At 41.9% G+C, this 27,090-nt stretch overlaps 1 protein-coding gene across 1 annotated transcript in view; it reads left to right on the forward strand.

Moving 5' to 3' along the window:
* Positions 1 to 1,178: 1,178 nt before the first annotated feature.
* LOC126457680 (40S ribosomal protein SA) overlaps positions 1,179 to 27,090 on the forward strand; it is a 30,584-nt gene continuing 4,672 nt past the window's right edge. The window contains exons 1-6 of the mRNA XM_050094184.1: positions 1,179 to 1,282; positions 1,477 to 1,640; positions 1,769 to 1,974; positions 5,739 to 5,897; positions 14,320 to 14,448; positions 21,764 to 21,988. Of these exons, the coding sequence (XP_049950141.1) occupies positions 1,508 to 1,640; positions 1,769 to 1,974; positions 5,739 to 5,897; positions 14,320 to 14,448; positions 21,764 to 21,988 (852 nt within the window). The 5' untranslated portion in view covers positions 1,179 to 1,282; positions 1,477 to 1,507. The remainder of the gene's footprint in view (positions 1,283 to 1,476; positions 1,641 to 1,768; positions 1,975 to 5,738; positions 5,898 to 14,319; positions 14,449 to 21,763; positions 21,989 to 27,090) is intronic.

Genomic DNA, 27,090 nt, shown 5'->3' on the forward strand with positions numbered 1-27,090 from the left:
TTTCATGAGGTTATGTGGTTAGACATGTGTTGTTGAGAAGAAGAACGTAGGTTTGAAACTAGATACAAGCAATTTTCTTTTCCTTCTTCATGTTTGTAACAATTTTGGGAATTTCTTATTCATGTAACAGAAATGTGTTCTGCAGTATGAAATGTCATTTATACATTAGAGCATGCGATTTCAGTAATGTGTTCCTTCCATTTTGTGATTTCACTCTGATTAAAAAATCACAGGAATCAAAACTCTCTCCAACCTGGCACCAATAGAAGCAGAAGTATCTGTTCTTGCAATGGCAATTCTCAACCATCCATTACCAAGACTAAAAGTATCATTATTACTAACACTCAAAATAAATATACATTCAACAAAAACACATCGAGGATCGCGGTTAAGGCAACTCATTTCAATTTATTTTTTGCGACACCGACTCCAGTGCCGCTATTCACTTCAGTGTTCTCAGTACCCTTGAATACTGGCAAGGCCACTCGACATCTATAACATCTCCTCCGATAGTGCTACATCACTCAAAAGATTGTGGCATAGCGCGGTACTGAACAACAGTATACTAGCAATCCCTCAGCGACAGATTGAATAAATTTCGCTTCTTTGCTTAGCTCTTTGTAGTAAACAGTCAGCAACGATTTTTTATCACCGTTTCCCAGTTTGCCATAGCGTCAATCACTCGTAACTTCTCTGTTAAAGAAACATGAGTAAATGCCTTCTGGTATCTACCGCCGTATTCACTGCTCATAATTCTCCATGAGTGTGAATGAGCCCTATACATTTTGATAAATTTGACAATGAACTCTATGGAGGACTGACGTGTATCTGCTATTATAAAATTCAGTATGCACACACTGAGGAGAAACACTATACTGAACAAACAGCTGACTGAAACACGTTCCGTGCGACAGATTTGCGGCGATCTTCTGTCCCCACACTCCATCTTGTCTGCGCAGATGTGATTTGAGCAACTTCGCTCCAATCTTCAACTCCAGCTTACAGATTTTTGGAGCATCGCACAAAACTCCTGTTCCCAAACAACAACTTTTCTGCGTGAATGTGATTCACGCAGACATTTGCGTCGATAGATCGTTGGGAGTGGACGAGACTTCTGGCTTTAGCTTGTGAAAACTCGGCTTAACTTGTCAAAGAGTTTCATTGTCTAGAACAAGCCCTACGTGTGATATATCCTCGTGTATATTCTTTGACCAAAATCCTCGTTGTTTTCATATCCGCTTCCTTTTCACATGGAGGTGTCTCCCAGGTGGCATTGATTCGCGTAAGAGTTAGATTTATTAAGGATGCTTGTCGCAGCGTTATTATTTCTGAAATATTTTAATAAATAATAAGTATTGAAATATTTAATTGTAACACAATACTATATTTCGTAACAGCAGAACCTTAATTGTCGTTTTAAGTTGTTAATCACGTGTGTGTACTGTTTTCACATTTACGTTCAAGTTTTTTACGCAGGTTTAATCGTTGCTCTTATTAAAACGTGAAGATGTCGGGAGGTTTAGAAGTTTTGAGCTTGAAAGAAGACGATGTCACGAAAATGTTGGCTGCTTTTACACACATTGGTACCGAGAACGTAGATTATCAGATGGAGCAGTATGTGTATAAGCGGCGAAGTGATGGTAAGTAAATTGTTCTAAAATATTTCATTGCAATTTGAAGATATTTGTTGCGAGTAATAGTTTTGGTGCATTTCTGGTGTCGTACAATTTTTCTCTTGATTGAAGATAGTATTTGTGTTTGCAAACAGGTGTGCACATTATCAACCTGAGGAAAACGTGGGAAAAATTACTTCTGGCTGCTCGTGCCATTGTTGCAATTGAGCATCCGTCCGAAGTGTTTGTAATTTCATCTCGTAACTACGGCCAGCGTGCGGTTTTGAAGTTTGCAGCTCACACCGGTGCAACACCTATTGCTGGTCGTTTCACCCCAGGAGCCTTCACCAACCAAATTCAGGTCTTTTTCGTGATCTCTGGAATATTATGGCTTTCAAAACTGTAGGATACAGTCAATACATATTTTGTCATGTGGCACTTAACATTTTCTGCGTACAGAATACTTTGTTAATGCTGTTGCTATATTTCCCTTTGTTCTTTGTTATGGTTTCAGAATAGTGAATGTTGTCAACTTTGTAATGCGTGTGATAAACCAAAGCTCTCAGTGTACGACTTAAGATTTGGGGGCGAGGATGTCAAGCAGGCCTGCTTGGAGCAGGGAGGAACCATATGACATTTCAATTTCCACTTTGTGTACTTTTACAAATTCATAAAACTTTGTGAGCATGACCAGGAAGGATTCAGGATTCACACTTGTAGCAGTGAAAGTACAAAACAAAAAACATTTTTTTTACTCGTGAAATTTCATCTTTTTTTTTCACTTACTGTTGGCTGCATTTGTTGCTATAGGTACACTTTTCTTCATAAGTAAGATCTTCTTACAAGGGAACCTCCCCATCGCACCCCCCTCAGATTTAGTTATAAGTTGGCACAGTGGATAGGCCTTGAAAAACTGAACACAGATCAATTGCGAAAACAGGGAGAAGTTGTGTAGAACTGTGAAAAAATAAACAAAATATACAATCTGAGTAGTTCAAGGGAAGATAAGCAACAAAAAAGACGATAGGAACGCAGGAGCGCCGTGGTCTCGTGGTAATGTGAGCAGCTGCGGAATGAAAGGTCCTAGGTTCAAATCTTCCAACAACTGTAAATTTTAATTTTTTATTTTCAGTTTATGTGACAAACTCTTATGTTTTCATCACTTTTCTGGGAGTGATTATCACATCCACAAGAAAACTTAAATCGGGCAAGGTAGAAGAATCTTTTTACCCATTCGCCAAGTGTATAAGTTAGGTGGGTCGACAACATATTCCTGTCATGTGACGCACATGCCGTCATCAGTGTCGTATAGAATATATCAGATGTGTTTTCCTGTGGAGGAATCGGTTGACCTATGACCTTACGATCAAATGTTTTCTGTTCCCATTGGAGAGGTACGTCCTTTCGTCTACTAATTGCACGGTTTTGCAGTGCGGTCTCAAAACACACACACTAAACTTATTACAGTGAACAGAGATGTCAATGAACGAACGGACAGATAATAACTATGCAAAAATAAAGAAAGTAAAATTTTCAGTCGAGGGAAGGCTTGAACCAAGGATCTTTCATTCAGCAGCTGCTCACGGGACCACGGTGCTTCTAAGCACACTTCGTCCATGGGCCCATGGACTACTCAGTTTGTATATTTTGCTTATTTTTTCAGAGTTCCACACAACTTCTTCGTGTTTTCTCAATTGATCTGTGTTCAGTTTATCAAGGCCTATCCACTGTGCCAACTTATAACTAAATCTGAGGGGGGGTGCGATGGGGAGGTTTCCTTGTTAGATGAATTTTGCACAGCATACAAACCATACTTAACAGGTGTATGAAACCCTACAATTTAATTAATTTATGAACAAATGAGTGAGCTGTTACATTTTAAACTTCATGTTTAGAAATAACTCAAATTTTATAGATAATTCTCAATTTTTACCACAGTTTTTAATAGCTTTGGAAAATTTCAGTTTTGTATTAAGGAGTTTGTGTTTAATAATCATACCAAGTTTTAAAGTAATAGGATATTTATTTAGGATGTTACATGTACCTAAGTGTTTTGTGGAAAGTGGCTGTTAAACTTTCTGCTGGTACTTGTCATACTATTAGAACTTTCCAGCACCAGTAGCACTTCCTTTTTCATTTTCGAAATAAGTTTTCTTCCTTTTCACATTCCTATGATGCATTCTTCTTGATTTTACCACCTCCAAAAATATTATCAGCTTTCACTACACGCTCTCTCTATTGCATACAAAGCTTTGACGCAGTTCACTCCGGGTTTAATTGCCATCTTCTCTAAAACTTATTTCCTGCTTTGCACACCATCATTAAAACATCAAACTGCATCAGAAACACCAATGGCAAGTGCATTTCTTCCCACAAAAATGGTTTTTGGCAATCTTTCCCATACCCATTGGTTAAAACATACGGGTTTTGGGTTCTGCCATGAACACATTTCTTTAATAAGTTTTCATTAACAAGTTCCCTGAATATAGATTTTATGGCTTTTATTACAGCAGTTGGTAGAGAATTCATGTGATATTCACTACCAGCAATTGACCTTTGGTAGCCACACAATGATTCACTTCTTTTTGGGCACAAGTTGTGGATATAGTTATTGTCTGTAGACATTTTGTGGAAGTACACGGCCCAGACTGCTTGCTTCATATATTTCAAGTGCTCTGTGTTCCTTCTTATTGCCAAGCCATAATATGCCCATAGCTTGTTAATTTATGCATCTATCAGTTGCCCTCTCCCTTTTATTCCCTTCCCATCAGATAATTTTTTTTTTTCCTGACAAATCTTGTCTTGGGGTGCTAAGTTTAGCACCGAGTCTTTTCTGTACGTGTCCCACACATTCTAACTTCTGCGGAAGTCTCAGCTCGATATGAACCACATTTTTGAACCTCAAGGAAAGCTTTACTATCACCATCACCAAGGTACTTCACATATCACAGGCAATGGGAGGCAACAGATCTGATAAAGAAGCTGACAACTCCCTGCACTTCCATACCTGCACTTGAGCCTTCGTAGTTCATATTACATTCATGATCTCTAATCCCTTTCTCCCAACTATGACAAAATTTGCTAAACACTTCATCAAGTACTTCGCCAGTGCCTACAGATTGTGTAACATCACCATTCAGTGAAGTGTCCTCTTATTTGCCAGGTACTAAACATTGCCCAATATTTACTGTGATAGCATGTTAACATCAACAATACTATTATATGAACCTTCAGATTCACAGCCTCCATTTTCATCAGTACAAAAAACAAGTTTCCTTCTTGAAGCACTCGGTGGTGGTTTGTTTGCCGGCACTGAGAAGTTGCTGTCTTGAGCCACTGGTGTAACATTTGTTGTAGCACCCTTTGCTGTGTATCTGTTGCCCCGGTGACATTGTTTAAAATTGAAGCGACAAATTCTGGGCACCTTGTGCCGTAAAATTACACAAGCGAGCACAAAACAACACAGCCAAATGAAAATCGTTCTGAAATTCCTACCACCATATTGCAAGCCTTTCAAAATGGAGAAAAACCAAAATCCGCGATCAAAACAATGCACATTGATACCAGCAGAGAAAGTATTGATATGAATAGTCCTTTGTTTAGCGTATGACAATCTCTGGTGCAAATATAAACATTTGAATTATACAGATCGAAATACACTTACATTTGTCAGAAAAATGCTTTGCAGAAGGGTGTGGTGCTGAATCTTGGTACACTTAAGACCAAATAATGTGCCTTATAATCTCTCAAGTATATGTTATACATCAAACTATGCAGGAAGATGTGCGCTACTAAGTAGGTATATTTTTGAAAAGTCAATTTTTTAAATTTTTGACGTTCTTCCCCCTTTAAGCCAGACAAGCCATAACCAGTCAATGCTTTTCCAGTTTGTCTTGAATGTGATAACACTGCTTAGTAAAGGCAAGAGTGTTTGTCCCTCTTTGTTTAAACCAGCCACAATGATTTTTGGATAGGTGTTAATCCAGTCTGTCTAGTGCACGCATTCACATGTGGAATATGAACTATATGCTAATTATAGTATTAGAAACAATCTTTTCATGTCTTGTCGAACACTGTTTTAATCACGAAGTACCAAATCGGAAGTATGATCTTTTTTCCTTCCAGGCTGCCTTCCGTGAACCACGTCTTCTGATTGTAACAGATCCTGCAGTTGACCATCAGCCCATAACAGAGGCATCTTATGTCAATATTCCTGTTATAGCCCTGTGTAATACTGATTCCCCATTACGTTTTGTGGATATTGCAATACCGTGTAACAACAAGGTGAGTTCATTGGAATAATTTGTTAGATTAGGTTATCAGTAGTTATTGAGTAGCTTCACATGAAAAGGCAGTACCTCCAGGATTTTCAGACAAGTGGCATTTGCCTTGGGAGAGTACCCTTTCTGGTACAAGTTTGTAAATTTTATGCTTCACATGCCTGTTTTATCGTGAATATTATAATCCGTTCATCATAAGAATAAACCTGATATAGACAGACACAAACACAGTGGTTGGTCAGAAGCCGCAGCACATGTACGCTGGAGTTACGCTTTTGGAAATAGGTCCTACTTATGTATTAGATATCTTATTACTAAGTTATGTTAAACCAGACATTTAAAATGTTCAAATGTCTTAATAGCAATCAACATTTTTCTTAATCGCGCTTTAGCTACGTAGTTTTTATTTAAAAAATTGTGTACAGTCGCAGCCTTTGCGGTGTTGAGCTGATTGTCACACTGTTAATGTGCAGTATGAAAATGGCTGAGGTTGCTATCTGTTCCACAGTGAGATTCACACGTGGGAACACGGTTAAAAAGTGCCGAGAAATAGGCAGTTCTTAATGTTTTTCATAAATTTACAGAGATAACTGGCTTTGAAATTTTGCCAGTGTTGTAGACAATGCAGTTAATAAAACAGTCGAGACAATGTGCAGTGCAGTTGATAGCATTATTGAAATCTGCACTGCATGGTAGTGAAACATGACTCTCAGAGCAAGAGAAAAGATGAGAATCTCAGCGTGTGGTATATGATGCTATGGGATGGTGTTGAAAATTATGAACTGATAAAGAGATTAAAAAAGAAAAAAAAGTGAATAAAATGTGGTTATTCATTCGTTGGTTCAAATCTCTCCAGTTAAAATTTATTTATTTATTTTTTGTTCAATTTAAAATACGTACATCTCATAATCATAAAACTCACCATGTTTTATGAATATTGCACGTCTTCTTGTTTCTAATTACATATTGGATGCGAAATTCCTGTTTCTGTTCCAAATACAAATTCTTAATTATCGATTTTTTTATAAAAAACTTCATAAAAGTTGTTTAAATTTATAAAACAAAACAATTTAATTTTTTAAGGCAAAAATGAAAAACCAACTCTTCATTTGGACTATGTCCATTTTATATCACAGAGGTAAAAAAGTATCGTAGAAACATAAGGAACAATCATTTTCACATTATTGAGCACATGATACAAAAGCTGAATTTTTACATTTGCTACTGTACCATTACAGTATGAACCCAGCAGAACAGATCTGGAGCCAAGTTGCGGGATTTGGCGCGAGAAGTATGACTGTTAAGCTCCATACATACTGCAACTAACACACACAGATTTTTCATGTCACTGCTAAATGCTGGTGGGATATAGAATGCCTCGTCATAAAACAAGAGAAAATGCTGCGCATGGTTGGCTTCGTGGATTCTGTAGTTGATAGGCTTATCAGTGTAGCAGGTGTCTGTAAGTAATACCTTCAGTGGATTCAATATTTAACTATACATCGAAATCCTTTAAAACTCGTGCATTACACACAGCTTTCACAGAAAAATCCCTCTTCCTCCCCCTTTACCCCTCTTCCTCTTCCTTCCCCTTCACCCCTCTTCCTTCGCCTTTAGCCCTCTTGTACCTGAGGAAGAAGCCACTGGCTCCGAAAGCTTGTAGAAGCACTTAACTGGAACTGTGCACAAGGGTTTGTCACACTTCACTGCCCAATGTTGAGATTCAGGATGGCACATCATAAAAGCAGATAATTTGGTGTGTGGTTGGTTTTGTGAATTTTGTTGTTTGATCTACTCATTATCAGTATAGGAGATGACAGTTCCATTACTGAAATGTGTTTCTCGGATTTGGATATGGAAGGAATTGGTTGAAACCTGAAGTTGATAGTAGTGAAATCTTTGGGGACATCTGAAGGGTACAACAAAACAATAAGGGAACGGGAAACTGGGTGATAGATTTGTTGCAGTAGGCAAACTTAGATCCACAGATAAAGATTGAAGCTACATGTTACAGTTTTAGTGGACCTGACAAGATATCCTGTAAATTCCTTCTCTGAAAACTACTTATGGCACTTTGCGGGATAACCAGTACTTAATGCCATGTACTGTAGAACAGGGGGTAGTGACAAACAACAATCAATTATCGGGAAAGTTTTTGAAAACCAATCTTTGATGGCTATCATTGACAGAGGAATACTTTGATGATATTAACTGAAACAAAGTGTTGTGATTGATAGATGTACAGACCAGAGATAGTTGATGTGTGATGAAGTATTGTCAGGAGAGGTATCACAGTGAATGGAAGTAGTAAAACTGATATCATAGCAACGATTGCTGTCTTCAGAAAAGTGTACTCCATGCTTCAGTGTCTCTGGATATTAGGAAATGATCCTTAGTCATATGTGGAGTGTGTTCATGTGGGACAGGCTTGGACAAGGAGGAAGGTCGGTGATACTGCACATTCTTTGAGCTACAGTACTAGAAAAGAATTTTGAAGGTACAGTGGACTTAAAGTCTAAAACAAAAAACTGAGAAGAGACAAGGACCCTAATCAAAATAATCACTTACAGAAATAACATTGTTAGCCATTTCGTCATTCAGTAGCCTTATTGGGAATGATTGTGGGAAAAGGCAAAGGGTGAAATGATTGAAGAGGTCAAAGTTTACAGCAAATGTGAGAACAACCACAAATGACTTAAGTCTGGAGATCAGTTAGTCTCATTCTTGGCAGCTAATTGGTCGTCAAAGTATTGTTATGTACACAATAAATGTTTGCTGCTTTCAGAAGTTATTGAATTATATTTTAGCTTGCTTATTATAGGTAATATACGCGGGAGTGTGAAAACTGCTTGCACGGGAACAGCTTAAAATTTTATTGAATCAAACTACTTGGAATTTGATTTTTTTGTTTTCCAAAGACTTTATCAGGAGAATGTTACCAAGGGTAAATTCAGAACAGTGAGAACCTCCAAGAATATCACTACCCATCAAACTGTCTGGTGCATCATAGTCCACTCTGTGAGCTAATTTACACTTCACCTGTTAAGAGATGTGAATGTTGAAAGATTAGACAAGTTATCTATCGGTTTACGTGCAGCTACCAGATGGTTGGAGAAATCTGCCGACAGGATATGAAAAGTACTATGACTTGCGTAAAGTACTATGATTTGTATGTTATGCCATTGGACCAGTAGCTAGCTTTGGAAGAACTGCTGTCAACGTGAGTGACTTTGGCTTAGATACCTTGGTGCACCAAAGCAACTCGTAGTACTTAATAAAGGCAAGCTTTTCAATCCAGATTGCGTACCAGCTAGATTCGTTTCAGAGTATCCTGATACAATAACTGTATATTTAGCAATCATATACAACTGCTCACCCAACAAAAGATTGATACCTAGTGATGGAAAAGTTGTGTAGGTCACACCAGTATTCAAGAAAATAAATGAGAGCTATCAGGTGAATTACGGATGTACCACTGACATTGATTTACAGTAGGATTTTGCAAAATATACCGTGTTGGAACATTATGAATTACTTTGCATAAAACTAATTTGACAAAATCTGCAGGGATTCAGAAAATATGATTTTTCTGAAATACAGCTAGTGCTTTATTCACAAGTAATGAGTGCTGTAATCAAATTAATTACATGTTTCTAGAAGGCTTTTAATACTGTTCCTCACAAGCAACTTGTAATCAACAGGGTGTATATGACCCGGGACAACCGGGAAAAAGCCGGGAATTTTTTCTTCCGGGAGAAAACTGGGATAAATCCGGGAATTTTTCAGAATTCCGGGAATTTTTCATTGTTTTAGCTTTCAGTTAAATTTTTATAATTTTGACAGCAGAATTGATTCTCTAGCAAAGAATGTTATTGTATCCTGCTACTAGAGAATGATACTGCAGCAATAAAATATAAATGAGAGGGGAAAAAATAAAAGTTTAGTGGCAAAGGAAATGTGCAATTTACAACAACAAAACACCATGCACGCACAAGCTTCTGCAAATAGCAAAAATATGTCAAAGGCCGTAGGGCGCAGACTGTAATTCTTCGTAACAATAAACTGCTTGCTATGAGCATGACGTCACAGCTGTTCACATTGTGTTCGTTTGAGGAATTGCCAGCGGTCTGTTGCGCATGCGCATTTAACTTGCATATAAGCAGTACCTTCTCCCGCTACTTGAAGTTTGGCTGTTAGCTGAATCGGTAGTAGCAGCAAGCAGCCAGATGCAAACAAGAAAAATTTTTCTCGTGCGCCCTAGCTGCCAGATCATGCTTGCACAGTCGTAGTGGGGAGGGGGTTAACCTCCACGTGACCCGTGTTAACGTTAAGTGATTTTGCTGCTTCCCTTCATGTACAGCTCCCACGTCAAATGAAAACAAAATGGATTTCTGTGGCCGGGAGCTATCAAGTGAATTAAAATACATTCACATAATTACGGAGGACAAAAATATACAGGGTGATTCAAAAAGAATAAAACTTTAAAAATGAGTATTTAATGAAAGAAACTTAATATAACCTTCTGTTATACATCATTACAAAGAGTATTTAAAAAGGTTTTTTTTCACTCAAAAACAAGTCCAGAGATGTTCAATATGGACCCCTCAAGACACTCGAGCAATATCAACCCGATACTACAACTCGTTCCACACTCTCTGTAGCATATCAGGCGTAACAGTTTGGATAGCTGCTGTTATTTCTTGTTTCAAATCATCAATGGTGGCTGGGAGAGGTGGCCGAAACACCATATCCTTAACATACCCCCATAAGAAAAAATCGCAGGGGGTAAGATCAGGGCTTATTGGAGGCCAGTGATGAAGTGCTCTGTCACGGGCTGCCTGGCGGCCGATCCATCGCCTCGGGTAGTTGACGTTCAGGTAGTTACGGACAGATAAGTGCCAATGTGGTGGCGCTCCATCCTGCTGATACTTTGTTCGAAATGCACGCTGAACAACTGTCGTCGATTCACTTCTGCCGTACTCAATAACACAAAAAGCTTTCTGTTGAGCGGTCGCCATCTTAGCATCAACTGACGCTGACGCCTAGTCAACAGCGCCTCAAGCGAACAAATGTACAACTAAATGAAACTTTATAGCTCCCTTAATTCGCTGACAGATAGTGCTTAGCTCTGCCTTTTGTCGTTGTAGAGTTTTAAATTCCTAAAGTTGTGGTATTCTTTTTGAATCACCCTGTATTTCTAAGTTCAGTTTTCTGATTTTATTTTATTTTATTTCCAAGTTAGTAGCAGTCAAGCATTAATCGCCTTGCAGAACAGTCAAGTTATTTTTGCAAGTTCGCTAAAGAAATTTGGCTTTATTAATCTTTCCGCTGAGGCAGTCATTTTATTTGAAACGAAGTGTTTCATTCTACAGTATTGGCTAGTTCCAACTGTTCGCTGAATTTCAAGTGCACGTTATTATCTTCTGCCGTATATGGCATTATGTCCTAATAAAGGATCAAAAATGAGATCGTAGAGTACTGGTGCTCCAAGAAAATTTACATCCCATAATCCACACTGAAAAGCTTAGTATCAGGTGGGACCTACTCATTGTGAATCTGGAAAAAGCCAATTTGCACTTCAAGCTGAATTATGCATTTTAGTATGGTTTATGAAATTTCGATGCTCTTTGGAGTATCCTCTGATGCCCTGTTTCTTTTATGGTGTAATGTAAACTCTTAGTGCTTTATACACACGAACATACGGACTTCCTACACCACTGCAGTTGCACACGCACAATAATACCCGTTTTCTGACGCTCTCTCGCAACTGGTAAATCGAACCTAACAGTCTCCGGATAGTATTGCGAATGGTGGTTAGAAAAGCGTTACTTTCTATGTAATTTTCTTTTTACAGAAGATGAATTATGTTACATGTGAGAAAGTGGGATGGATATCTAAATCACAGAGCGTTCGAAACTGAACAGTTTGAGGACCAGCCACTTACTAGAATTTCGAACCAAGACATTTATGTCATAATTTTAAATTTACTGGCACGTTTGTGTGATGTATCTTAAAGTATCACACACGCAAAAAAAGATCAGTATTACATGTGAAAGCTTAGCTTCTGTTGTAGCGTGTTAATCTTAGAGACGAATATTATATGTAAAAGCTTAGCTCTTGTTGTAGATATATGGTACTGTGTACATTAATGTAAACCGTTTACTTCGCCTCTTGCGTGTTCGCGCTATGTAACCAGTGATCTTGCTATTGGCTGACTGTAACACGTGTCCTATGCTCTGAATAGCTGCTGTCATCAGCTGGCGAGATCTTGAGGCTTGAGATATGACTCGCTTACAAAAGGACATCGCAACCTCGGTTTCAACGCTCCGGAAACTAACGCGCTGTGTTTGGTGCAATTCGAATTTATACTTTCGTAATACAAAAATATGCAGCGTATATGTTGCTGCAAATCAAAGGTCTTTCCAAAACTTCTCTCCTTTTCTTTATTAAAAGTCTCTCCAAAACTTCTCTGCCCCGTCTTTCTCTTCCGGAAAATTCTACGTGATTGTCTAAAACGTTTAACCATTCAAAGGATTGATAAGTTTTACAGTTCCGAGGGAAAATCTATGGAAAACCTACTGTCACTTAGCACAGAAATAGTGTATTTTCGCCTGGGAAAAAGCATATTTTTTAAACGGGATATCCGGGAATAACCCGGGAATTTTTTTTCCTTGTCCCTGTATACACCCTGAATCAAATTACTTGCCTATGGAGTATGTAGCAGTTGTGTGCTTGTGTGACGGCATTTGTGATTTCCTGTCAGAGAGGTCACTGTTCGTAGCAACTTAAGAAAATTCATAGACTGAAACAGACGTGATACCGAGGGTTACCCAGTGAAGTGTTTTAGGTCCTCTGCTATTCCTTGCCGATAAACAATGTAGGGGCAAAATGAGCAGTTCTGTTTGCTTTTACCATCTTTCAGAAGTCATCAGAAGGTCAAAACCAGTTGCAAAATTATTTAGATAAAGTATCTGTATGGTGTGAAAAGTGGTTGGTTGATCCCAAATAATGAACATCCATGAGTACTAAAAGAAATTGGTTAAATTTCAGTATACGATTAATCACACCAGTCTAAATGCTGAATCAATAAAGGGAAATCCATCGTGGAATAACAGAAGTATTCTTGGAAAGGATTGATTGCCACTCTCTGTATAGAGATGTCGGATCACAAACAAGCACACCAAAAAGACTACTGAGCATGGGAGCTTTGGACCAAAGAGGCTTTCTTCTAATTTACACATTGATGCAAGCACAGTTGGTGCACAGACGTGACCACTGTCTCTGGCCACTGAGGCCGGACCAGTAGGCAGAGATTGGTCGTGTGCTGTAGAAGGAGGCCTTTTGGCTCACATGTACACCTGTCTTTTGGTGTTTCTGTCTGCAACTCATCTCTATGTGATGAGTAGCACTCTATCATTTTCATTATATTGTTGTAAGTATGAAGGCATATAGTTCAACTTAGTACCTAGGGATAAGCTATGGAAATGGAAATAAGTCCCTCGCTTTTTGACAGAGTGGGGGAACGATGTGGGAGACTCCCACTGCCGTACAAGGCAATGTTCCAGTGGAGGTAGTTTGCCGTTGTCTTCCTCCGACCATAATGGGGATTGATGATGATGGAGACGACACAACACCCAGTCATCTCAGGGCAGGTAAAAATCCCTGACCCCGGCGGGAATCGAACTCGGGATCCCATGCTCAGGAAGCAGGAATGCTACCATGAGCTGCGGACAGGGATAAGCTTTGAGTAAGGCAATCCAAGCCAAAGGACTGCTTTTTATTGACAGAAAGAACTCTTAGAAGATGTAACAAATCAACTAAAGAGGCTGCCTGTGCTTGTCTGTGCTGTGGTAGAATATTGATGTTTGGTACTAAGTACTTTCCAGATAGGGCTGGTGGAGACATTGAAGAAATTCAAAGAAGAGCAACCCGTATTAGTGCAAACTAGGGGGAGAATGTCACGGATGTGATGCACGAGTAGTGGGTGGCAGTGATTAAAACGAAGGCATTTTTTGTTGCAGTGGGATCTTTAATGAAATTTCAGCCTCCAACGTTCTCTTCTGAATGTGAAAGTAATTTGTTAATCCTACATAAGGAGAGATGATGATGATGATAAAATAAGATAAATTGGAATTCACGTGGATAGATGTTAAGTGTTGTGTTTTTTCCCACGTGTTGTTTGTGAGTGGAATTGTGGCTTAAGTTGTATGAAAGTGGCTTAATGACCCCTCTGCCTGGCACTTGAATTGTGAATCGTAGAGTTGTCATGTGGATGTAGAAGTTAGGTATGATAATGTAGCCTGACAATAATAGAGGAAGATATGGAATCAGTTCTCTTGCAGTATTCAGTTTTCATATGACTTCAGTGGAAATATAAACTTGATTAGAATGATTTATTCTTGTTACCTTTTGTCTTCTGTTGACAGAGCACACATTCCATTGGGCTGATGTGGTGGCTGCTTGCAAGGGAAGTTTTGAGATTCCGTGGTTCCATACCTCGCGACGGGAAATGGGATGTTGTTGTTGACTTGTTCTTCTGGAGGGACCCAGAGGAGGTATGTATTCTTGAGTATGTAGAGGTGTGTTGAAAAAAAGATCTACAAAACATTGGAGGAAAAACAAGTGTATTGTGGTGTAAAATACTGGATAAGAAAAATAAACAGAAGTACGACTTGGTGGTATTTATTATAAGTGATACTGGGATCTAGTTCATTTATAATTACTAAGTTTGTCATTCCACTGTGTTTTTGAAATAAACTTCGTGCATGGTAGTGGATATTGCAATTGGCTGTGCTGGGCCATTTTGACATACAAAAATATGCACTTAGGAACTTCCTTTTTCATAATATTATCATCATATAGCAGAGATGCCGAGTCTCAGATAGGCACAATAAAAAAGACTGTCACAAATACAGCTTTCGACTAGTGAAACCTTCGTCAAAATTAGACAACAGACACATACACACTCATGCAACTCAACACATACAACTGTAGTCTCGGGCAACTGAGGCCACACTGCGAGCAGCAGCACTAGGGTGTGTTGAAAAGTGGCGACTGCATGGGAGTAAGGAGGAGGCTGGGGCAGGGTGGCAGTGACGTGCTGTTGGGGAGCGTGCAGGAATGAGGAGGTGGAAAGAGGGTAGGGAAGCTACGTGCAGTCAGGTGGTTGATAGAGGGGAGCAGACAGGTAGGGAGGGGGGATGAGAATAGTGGAAAAGGAGAGAAGCAAGAAAGGTTGGGCGCAATGGTGGAATGAGGGCTTTGTAGGGCTGGAATGGGAACAGAGAAGGGGCAGATGGGAGAGGACAATGACTAACAAAGGTTGAGGCCAGGAAGGTTACGGAAACGTAGGACATACTGCAGGGAAAGTTCCCACCTGCGCAATTCAGAAAAGCTGGTGTTAGTGGGAATGATTCATATGGCATGGGCTGTGAAGCAGTCATTGAATTGAAGGATGTCGTGTTTGGCAGTGTGTCCAGCAACAGGGTGGTCCACTTGTTTCTTGGCCACAGTTTGTCAGTGCCCATTTATGCGAACAGCCAGCTTGTTGGTTGTCATCTATATAGAATGCAGCACAGTTGTTGCAGCTTAGGTTGTAGATCACATGACTGGTTTCACAGGTAGCCCTGCCGTTGATTGTATGGATGATGATTGTGACTGGACTGAAGTAGGTTGTGTTGGGAGAATGTGTGGGACAGGTCTGGAATCTGGGTCTATTACAAGGTTATGAGCCATGAGGTTAAAGGGTTGGGTGCAGGGCTTGTGTTAGGGGTGGACGAGTATGTTGTGTAGGTTCGATTGTTGGTGGTATACCACTGTGGGAGAGGTGGGAAGGGTAGTGGGCAGGACATCTCTCATTTCAAGGCATGATGGGAGGTAGTCGAAACCCTGATGTAGAATGTAATTCAGTTGCTCCAGTTCTAGGTGCTACTGAGTTAAGAGGAGGATGTAGCCGCACAGTGGGGGTTTGTGAGGTGGTGGGAGGCTGGAAAGATAAGGTCGGGATATTTGTTTTTGTACAAGGCTGGGAGGATAATTATGGTTCGTGAAGGCTTCAGTGAGACCCTTGGTATATTTCGAGAGGAACTGCTCGTCACTGCAGATGTGACGATCACAGGTGGCTAGGCTGTAAAGAATGGACTTCTTGGTATGGAATGGGTGGCTGCTGTCAAAGTGGAGGTATTGCTGGTGGTTAGTAAGTTTGATATGGACGGAGGTACTGATGTAGCCATCTTCAAGGTTGTCAGCATCTTCAAGGAAGGTGAGTGGAGTTGGACTAGGTGAAGCAAATGGAGGAGAAGTTGTTGAGGTTCTGGAGGAATGTGGATAGGGTGTCCTCATCTTTGATCCAGATAGCAAAGATGTCATCAGTGAATCTGGACCAGGTGAGGGGCTTAGGATTCTGGATGTATAGGAAGGATTCCTCTAGATGGCCCATGAATAGGTTAGCATAGGATGGTGCCATGCAGGTGCCCATAGCTGTACCCCGGATTTGTTTGTAGGTAGTACCTTCAAAGGAGAAGTAATTGTGGTTGCGGATATAGTTGGTCACGGCGAATAGGAAGGGGGTTGTTGGTTTGAATCTGTCGGGCATTGGGAAAGGTAGTGTTCAATAGCGGTAAGGCTATGGGTATTAGGGATGTTATAGTGTAAAGGGAGATGGCATCAATAGTGATGAGCTGTGCACGGTGTGGTAAAGGGACAGGGATTGTGGAGGAAATGGTTGGCATCTTCTATGTAGGATGGTAGGTTCCCAGGTAATAAGTTGAAAGTGTTGGTCTATGAGAACAGAGATTGACTCGGTGGGGGCACAGTAACCAGTCACAATGTGGCATCCTGGGTGGTTGGGTTTATGGACTTTAGGAAGCATGTAGAAGGTAGGAGTGCAGGGAGTGGTAGGGTTGAGCAGAGAGATAGACTCCGGGGAGAGAATCTGGAATGGACCTAAGGATTTGAGTAGTGACTGGAGAGTCTTCTGGAGTGGGGTCACTATGGCAAGGTTTGTAGGTAAGGTGTATCTGACAGCTGGCGGAGTCCGTATGCCAGCTAATTCCTGCGGTTCAAAACAGTGGTGGTGGAGCCTTAATCCACTGGTAGGGTTATAAGGTCGAAGTTTTTAGGTGGTGGGTTGCGTTTCTTTCTGTAGGTGTAAGGTTAGTCTGCATGTTGAGGGATTTTGGGGACTGATGCTGAGGCAAGATCGAGATTAAGAAATTCTGGAAAGTTAACAGGGAGTGATTACGGGACAGTGGGGGTGGATCACAGTTGGATGGAGGAATGAGCTGAGTTAGTCATGGTTCAACATTGGTCTTTGGTTTGGTGGTGAAAAAATGTTTCCACTGTAGGGACCAGGGGAAGGAGAGAAGGTCTAACAAGTCCTGCTTTAATGAATTTGGGAATGGGGCAAAAGGTGCAAAATATGCACTTGTTAGAACCTCCTCCTCCTCTTCATATCTTTATGCATGCTTTTGTAGTTAAAAAAAAAAAAAATATTTCCTAGCCTACACTTCACAGGATACAGTATATTAAAGTGGCTGTATGAAAGTGATTAGATTATTTTGTGCAAAATGTTTTGTATATGTAATATATGCCAATATTTCATAAGATACAAAAAAGTTAGTTGCACATTTGTTCAATTCAGTTTAGATCCGACAATATTATTTGAAGTTAAGTGTTGATCATGGTCTTCCAGATTCGTGGGAATGAAGTGGTGGGCCAAGGTGCTTCTTCTTATTGAAATATTCTGTCCTCATTAAGTAAGAAATAACGTAAGGGAAACATAATGTCCAAAAATGGATTTATAACTAGTTTTTGCATGTTAACATAAAATAAAGGAAGAACAAAAAGATTTTCCCAGACCATGCTTCTGTGTCCAATCTGTGCACTTGTTTTTCAAAATATGAGATGCAGATATTTATCAGGCCTATGAAGCAAGACACCCCTCTTGAGAAGACAGCAGCAGTCCAATTTCAATAACATCAAGCAAATTTGTCTATCCTCATACTTTCCGTAAGCAAGAGTGAAATGCATTCATGTTTATCCAAAGTTTTCACCATTGTTTTGGTCATCGTTCTTACCCCACGGTAATGTTTATTACTGACATCGGTGTTGCTGAAACTTCCATGTTTTCTCTGGTAGTAATTGGCAGTCATGGCACTTCTGTGCGTTAGTAGTTTATTCAGGGTGTATACGCCTCAGGACACCCAGGCATTTTTCGTTGTTTTAGTTTCAAGTTAAATTTTCATAATTCTCACTAGTAAGAACAGATTCTCTATTCTAGACCACTATTGCAGCAGTAAAACATGAACGAAAAAATAACACCAAAATGAAACTTAAGTTGCAAAGAAAATGCACCATTTATGATGACAGCACACAGTGCACAATCAAGTACCTGTGTCAAAGGCTTTAGGACAAAGACTGTGAAATACTTCACAACTATAAACTGCTCTTGATGAGCGTTACGTCACTACTTTGTACATATTTGAAGGACTCCACACATGAGCGAAGTATTACAGCAATCTGTCGCATGGGTGACTGATCACTTCATAGTGAGTGGGGGGGGGGCAAATCACAATGATCGGTTGCTGGTCGCCGATCGTGTGGAAATCCCAGGCAATCTGACAGATGGTGTTCAATTTGTGCATGCAGTATGGCTGCCTGGCTGATTAGAAGAGTTGTTTGACAATTGGCAGTGGCTCATTTCTCTGTTTATTAAGAGTGGTTCTGTAATTTTGTTTTGCTTTGCCCATGCTGAATAAGAAGTTTGTTAGTATTTTAAGATTTCCAGGGACCATAAGCTACTCAGAGAAGTGGAAGCTGAAGTTACCATTTATATTAAAAAATAGTGCAGAATACACTCTGATTTTGCAGTGATTAGCATTTTGAAGCTTGATCTATAAAAGTAGAATTAATAGGAAATTCATAATTGTGATACAGTGGGGCTCCTGTTATGATTTTCGGTTATTTATGAGATAATTATAATTTAAAAGTTTTTAACTTCTGAACAGAATGACATATGTACCTATGGTAATGTTAAGAGGACATTTGAATTTAAACCTTCAGGGTAGATCTATCATACAGTTGCACTCAAATCCCTTGAGATTTCACATAAACTGACTTTCATTCATACAGTTTATAACAAGTGCTGCTGTTAACATCTCTGTAGACACACAGAATAAATAGTGTAAATACTTGGAGTTAAATCATAAGACCAATGAATAAAATGGAATTGAGTTCTAGCTTGAATAGAAATTAGTACAAAATATAACAGAATGCTTTAAGTAAATGACAAATATATTTCATAGAACTTGATGGAAGATGCTGATTGTGTGTCTTCCATAATACATAAGCATTCAAACACTTTTGTGTTGAAAGTTTGAGTAATAAAGTGAAGTGATGTGGTTCTTTTCACATAGTATTCATTGACCATCTTGTTCATTGTATTGAAGCCCACCCCCTTGGTGGTGATATATTGCAGAATTAGGTTTCGTTTGTAGCTTTCAGTGTCACCTACCTTTGTCGTAATGCTTGGTACTAAGCAGGATCGGAGAACGATTATTCTTTGTGACATAGGACTAATGTAAGATCATTATGAAAAACTAAGATGGGTGACATTGCTTTCTTTATGGGGTTAGGCAACAAAACTTAAGGTATTTACTCCTTCTTGTTCCATGTAGTCAAATTTCTTGTGTGAAGTTAAATTACTTGTGGAAGAGGCAGACAGATTCAGTGGTGATGATGTAACCAGCTAGTTGGATCCAGCACTACACTTTTTCCTTGATTTTTCTCTAGGAAAATCTTTCTTTTCCAGTATACCCTTGTAAGTTCAAAGCATAATTTGATTTTACATAAATCAAAATCCCATACTTTCACGTAGCTGGCTTTGACTTCATATAAACAACAAACGGTCAATGCCCCCAGAAGGAAGCAAGTTGTTTGTATACTAAGAGATGTTAATGAGAATTGAAATTAGACCTACAGTTATTGGCAATGTACAGTCATCTCTGATAGCATGATGATGATGATGATGATGATGATGATGATGATGATGATGATGATCATAACAACACACCAAATATATACAAAAATTATGTAACTAAAAATGGAATATCTTGGTCTAGAAATCCACCAAAACCTTTAGTTTCTTGTAGTGTCATCAGATCTGATGAATGTAGGTAATTGTTGGAATAGACATTGAAGCAGGAAAATCTCTCTTGTACGTAGGATCTGCAGTTAACAATAATGCTACAGACTCCCGTGTTTAGCTTTCAGTGCACACGAGTACTCGTCATCTACATCTGTTGCCAACCTTGGTTTCTGGTTTTCTAGGTATGTAGCATCCCACTCCTCATAATATGCCTGTGCCTTTTTATCTACATCAATACTCTGCAAACTACCATGAGGTATGTGGCAGAGGTACATTTCACAAGGATTTCTAAAATACTGTCATGAAAGAACAACTTGAAAGCATCACTTACTGATCCGGTTCCACTAGATCTACTGTAAATCCTGGAAGCACTTAAAAGAACACCATAAACAGTTAGACACGTAGCTTTTGGTGGAATTTTTAGACCAAGATATTCCATTTTTAGTTACATAATTTTTTTATATATGGTTTCTTGCTATAATCATTACCATCATCTTCAACAACACTGTTTTCTATTTCATGTGCTATTTTTTTTTCTCTTGCCTCTAACACAGTCTCATTTTCTGCTGATTCTGATCCATTGTCAATATTTATTTCCTCAATGTCACCATTTTCTATAATGGAGATTACTCCACTAAGGTATTCTGGGTTGTTTAAATCACGTCACAGTACCTGTCATTTTCTGTCACTAACACACAGTACTTGTAACCTGTTAAATCAAGTCCAAATAATACACGAAATGAAGTGAGACAAAACAATGACTATTCATGCTCCAAACAATGAGCATACTGAAATCTTTATTAGTTGCATCATTATTGCCAGTGTAAGAAAGATAAATCATATCTTGAAAAAGAAATTTTTGTAAACTCTATCGTGTGTGGTCAACAGAGACCCCATTCAATAGAAATATTGTTTTCATTTTATTTGCTTAGTTACATAGCCAACACAAGAGACATGAGGTAGCTATGTATCTGACAGTAAAGAGTGTCATTAAGTACATCTTCTGACTAAAACGTCAAAATAAGACAGAAAAAAATGTACTTTTGTGCTCTTGACTGACCCTGCTAGGTAACCTGAAGGTGAACTCAACAACTCATGTATATCTGAAAAGTGTTGATAACATTGGATGTCATGTCAGTTGCCCATAGTCATCCTGATGTATCATAAGAGTGAGCAAATTACTTCATGCTGTCTGATAAAAACCTCTATGATAACCTTTCCCTGCACCTCCATAATTACACCAACACAGTTGGTGTTTGCAACTGTGACATTCGGGGCAGCGGGGGTGCAGCTTCTGTTGCTTATACAGCTAATGAATTCTCTCCACCCTGTCCAGTGCATGCCTTAACATGTCCATGTGAAATATTGAGGTGAATTTGCAGTCACATAATTTCTGTGGTATATAATATCTTCACTGCAACATTGCAATGTTTTCAGTAAAGTATGAACTGCAGGCTGATAACAACTAGATATTTAATGTCGGCACAACTTTGATAGATTCCTTTGTCAATATGCCCGTAGTATAGTGAGTTCACATGTTTTTGCTAATAGCACATTGGTATCCTTGGGGAACTAATAAGCAGTTAAAATAGATCTGTGCACTGACAAGTTGTTGCCATTATTATAAAAATGCTATCCCTTACGCTTTGTTTGTTAGTGTAATTATCTGATTTGATGTTAGGTTTTCCAGTAAAAATAAGGCTCTGAGTTCATCTTAATTTCAGGCTGAGAAAGAGGAGGTAATTAAGGAAATGCTGGTCCCTGCGAAGCCAGAGATTCCAGACTTCACTGCTGCTGCCACTGCAGATAGTTGGGCTCAGGAACCAGTTGCTCCAGAAGCAGCAGCTGCTGCTGCCACTACCTGGAGTGAAGATGTTCCTGTGGCACCAGCTGTTCCAGGTGCTCCAGCACCAGCTGCATTTCCTGCCAGTGAAGATTGGGCATCACAGGTAAAATTCCTCATACCTGGCAATACAGTGATACTGCTGAACAAATCTTGTTGTATGTAGATACATTCAAAACTTATTGATTGGTATTGAATAGGTGAATTCACACAGATACTGTTATTAAGAAATTTTGCTTGATGATTGCGGCCCTCGAAAGTGCTAACAATAATGAAGATTTTTCATAGTAGTTGATGGTACAAATAAGTTACTGATAAGTAACTACAAGGTGTGGGGCACTGAACACACAATTTTCTACGCCAAAAAAGAGATTAAGTTAATTTTATCCATAGTGACAGTTGAAACTATGAGTAAGAAAAATGTAAAGGAATGATCAGGCTCTTACCACCAGCTTGCAACCTGAAGAAAGAAGAGGTACAAGCCATTAAGAATCTCAACGCTGACAAGAGTATATTGGTACTGCCTGCTGATAAGGGGAATGCGACCGTCGTAATGAAGACCGAAGATTATGAGCAAAAGATCCGAGACCTATTAGATCCGACGACGTACCGAAAACTAAGTGCAGATCCGACGCAGCGTATCACTCGTAATACGAATCGATTAATCAAGACGACTTCTCTGCCAGTGGACATACAGAGAAACCTGCGCAACACAGAAGCCCTACCACCTCGACTGTGTGGATTACCCAAGATCCACAAGAACAACGTTCCACTGAGACCGATCGTTAGTGCTCCTGGCTCACCAATGTATAAACTGGCAAAACACTTGGCCTCTCTGCTCCAGCCACACATGGGGAAGACCGACACATACATTAAGGACTCAGGACATTTCATTGAGAAGCTGAAGGAACTGAAACTTGCACCAAATGACATACTGGTCAGCTTTGATGTTGTTTTGTTATTTACGAAAGTGCCACTCAGTGACGCTCTGGAGCACATCGGTTCCATGTTCCCGCAAGACATCAAAAAGCTCTTCCATGCATGTCTCACCACGAGCTATTTCATGTGGAATGGTGATTTCTACGAACAGCTGGAAGGCGTGGCCATGGGTAGTCCTCTCAGTCCAGTGGTGGCCAACTTCTTCATGGAACAATTCGAAGCACAGGCACTGGACTCGGCGACTTGCAAACCTAAGGTGTGGTACAGGTACGTCGATGATACTTTCGTGGTGTGGAGCCATGGTGAAGAACAGCTCGGTGACTTCCTAAGGCACTTGAACAGCTTCCATGCCAACATAACATTTACCATGGAAGTAGAAAAAGACAAGAAACTGCCATTTGTAGATGTGCTGGTCACAAGGGACGGCGAAAACCTGGGACACAGCGTGTATCGAAAATCGACACACACAGACCGATACCTGCACAAACTGTCAAACCACCACCCGAGCCAGAAAAGAGGCATGATTAGTATGCTCGTAACGAGAGCAGGACGAATATGTGAGCCGCAACACCTCAAACGAGAAATGCAATACCTGGAAACTGTTCTGAGGAGCAATGGGTACTCCACAAATTACATTAGAAGTGTAACAGAGCCAAACATTCAGCGAAGTAAGGAACCAGAAAAAGAAATGTCGGGTACGGCCTTTCTGCCCTACATTCCGAGAGTGACTGACAGAATCGGCCGTATATTGCGCAAACATGGCGTAAAGACGATTTTCAAACCGACAAGGAAGATCAAAGAGTGTCTTAGATCGGCGAAGGAGGAAAAGAGACCCACTTGCAATGTTGGGAATATACCGTATACCATGCACATCCCCCCTGCGGGTCCGGGGTAAGAATAGGCCCGAGGTATTCCTGCCTGTCGTAAGAGGCGACTAAAAGGAGTTTCAACCGTTTCGGCCTTCCATGTGATGGTCCCGCTTGTGGTTTGACCTCCATTTTTCAAAATTCTACAGAAGTACGAGCATTTTGGGGAAGGACGCCTTATGTGGTGTACCACTGGTCCTCAGTGCACTAAGACCTTGGCACTCAGCATTGTACCGGCGTTGTAACCATACCCACTGTTCCTCAAATTGGGCCTAAACGCCTGATGGGTTGTACAAGTTACGCCCATAGTGCGTCCCCATCTGCACCTACGATCATGATGGACTTTCCATGGCACCAGAAATCCAGCACGGTAGCCAGGCAGTTGTGGTGGGGTCGTCATGTACCCTCTAGGTTGTAGCCCCCTGACAACACGGGGATCGTACTGCCGATACGTGAGCTGCACCCTCCCCACGTCGGCCAAGGAGTAGATGCCCGTCTCCTTGGGGCATCAGGACTCCCGGCAACGGTCATCCTGCCAGGTGGCCCTTGCTGAGGCTGGGTGGCGCCTGTGGGGAGAGCCCCTGGTCGGAGTGGGTGGTATCGGGGCGGACGTTTCGCAGATGAAACGTCAACACGTATCAGGTCGCTCTGCGGCCGAGTCTTCCAAAAGGAAAGGTACTGTCTCTGGTTCTAGTTCTCCTGCCCTTTCCCCCTTGGCCACTCCCTGGGAGGAGGGACAGGCCCGCCGGCTTGGGGCGAAGTACTTCCCCCGCTATTTGGTCTGTTCTCGAACCGATGGGGGACGTTAGCCACCTCCAAGTCCATGTTCTTTGTTCAGCACATTGAGGACATCTTCAGGGAAATCGAGGCTCTCAGTAAGATGCGTTCGGGGTCCGTTCTTATAAAGACCACCTCCGCCACACAGTCGGCGGCACTCCAGGCGTGTGACTGCCTAGGGGATATCCCAGTGTCCATTGTCCTGCATCTGGCACTAAATAGGACGCAGGGGGTTATTTTTCATCGGGACCTCCTGCTGCAATCTGATGAGGAGCTCAGGGCAAACCTGGAGCGCCGCGGCATGCATTTCGTCCAGTGCGGCCCCAAAGACCGTCGCATCGACACCGTGGTCATTATCCTCGCCTTTGAGGGGGACGTTCTCCCGGAGAAGGTAAAGGTGATGTGCGACGTGTGACCTTACGTCCCGCCTCCTATGTGCTGTTTTCGGTGTTTGCGCTTTGGGCACATGTCGTCACGGTGTGAGGCTGAGCCCCTTTGTGGCGATTGTGGACGTCCTCTTCGTGAGGAACATACATGCAACCCACCACCTCGGTGCGTTAATTGTCCTGGCATCCACTCGCCTAGATCCTCAGACTGCCCTGCATATCAGAAGGAGACGAAGATACAAGAACTCAAAACTTTGGATCGTCTCTCTTATTCTGAGGCCAGGAAGAAGTATGACCGCCTCCATCCCGTGCCGTTGCCCACTTCGTTTGCCTCAGTTGTGTCCACTCCTTCCGCGGTATCCTCACCCCTATCCTGTCCCCCCTCCGCCTCCTCCCCCCATCCAGGGTCTCTGCCTCCGCCTCCCAATTCCCTCCCTTTCAAATCACCCCCCCCAATCCCCCCCCCCCCCACCCCCCACCCCGCCCCCCCCCGCCCCCCCCCCCCCCCCCCCCCCCCCCCCCCCCCCCCTCCCGCCTGAGAAGCGATCCTCTTCTCAGGCATCCATCGCATCGGGGAAATGTTCCGGACCCCAGCTTCCGAGGTCCGGCGTTCCAAAACGGACCCCACGCATGAGGACCTTCTTCGGGTCCAGCCCACCATCCCTGTGCCTCCTCGGACTTCCAAGAAGGCCTCCAAGAAGAAGTCTCTATCCCCCTCTCCACCCCAGCGCGTTTCGTCTGACGCTCCATCCGTGAGTCGCTGCTCCCGGCCGTCCTCAGTTTCGCCGGGACGCTCTGCTGCCAGGCGCTCAGCTGGCCTCTCGTCGGCAAATGATGCTGCCCCTCCTACACAACCAGGGACAGCGGCCGCAGCTGGCTACGACTCGATGGAACAGGATCCGCCTCCCGCCAGTTGTAGCGTTGTTCCCTCGAAACCTGGCCCTCCGCGGCCGTCGAGGTGACCAGCTCTTCCCCCGTCTCGTTCCCCTTCTTTTTTGACTAGCGATGGCCTTGTTACATTGGAACATAAGAGGTATTCGATCTAATCGGGAGGAATTACAACTGCTCCTCCGCCTGCACTGTCCGCTCGTCCTTGGTCTCCAGGAAACCAAGTTGCGCCCGACTGACCGTACTGCCTTTACCCACTATACCTCGGAGCGCTATGATCTCACCCCTGTGGACGGTATCCCAGCTCATGGTGGGGTCATGTTGCTCATTCGGGACGATGTCTATTACAATCCCATCCCATTGACCACCCCACTCCAAGCAATAGCTGTCCGTATTACTCTTTCTGCCTTTACTTTTTCAGTTTGTACCATCTACACTACATCGTCATCCGCAGTTAGTCGGGCTGACATGATGCACCTGATTGTTCAGCTTCCTCCGCCGTTTTTATTGTTTGGCGACTTCAACGCCCATCATCCCCTTTGGGGCTCTCCTGCATCCTGTCAGAGAGGCTCCCTCTTGGCGGATGTCTTCAACCATCTCAATCTTGTCTGCCTCAATACTGGCGCCCCGACTTTCCTCTCGGACTCTACTCATACCTACTCCCACTTGGACCTCTCGATCTGTTCTACCACTCTTGCCCGTCGGTTCGAGTGATATGTCCTTTCTGACACCTATTCGAGCGACCACTTCCCTGTGTCGTTCGTCTCCTGCACCACACCCCATCCCCACGTCCTTCGAGCTGGAACATACCGAAAGCTGACTGGGCACTTTACTCCTCCCTGGCGACTATTCCGGACCACGATTTTCTCTGTTATGACAGTCAGGTCGAATACCTCACGGCTGTTATCATCAATGCTGCCGAACGTTCCATTCCTCTTACTACCTCTTCTTCACATCGCGTTTCCGTCCCCTGGTGGAACGAGGCTTGTAGAGACGCTATCCGTGCTCGACGACGTGCTTTACGCAACTTTCGCCGCCATCCTACGTTGGCGAATTGTATTGGCTACAAACGACTCCGAGCGCAATGCCGTAGAGTCATCAAAGACATAAAAAAAGCTTGTTGGGCCTCTTTCACCAGCTCCTTTAACAGTTTTACTCCCTCTTCTGTCGTATGGGGTGGCCTGCGCCGGCTGTCGGGCATTAAGGCCCACTCCTCGGTACCTGGCCTGACCTCCGGTAATGAGGTCCTCGTTGATCCTGTGGCTGTCTCCAACGCCTTCGGCCGGTTTTTCGCGGAGGTTTCAAGCTCCGCCCATTACCACCCTGCCTTCCCACCCAGGAAAGAGGCAGAA

The sequence above is a fragment of the Schistocerca serialis genome, chromosome 2, assembly GCF_023864345.2.
Source record: "Schistocerca serialis cubense isolate TAMUIC-IGC-003099 chromosome 2, iqSchSeri2.2, whole genome shotgun sequence".
Classification (NCBI taxonomy): Eukaryota; Metazoa; Arthropoda; class Insecta; order Orthoptera; family Acrididae; genus Schistocerca; species Schistocerca serialis.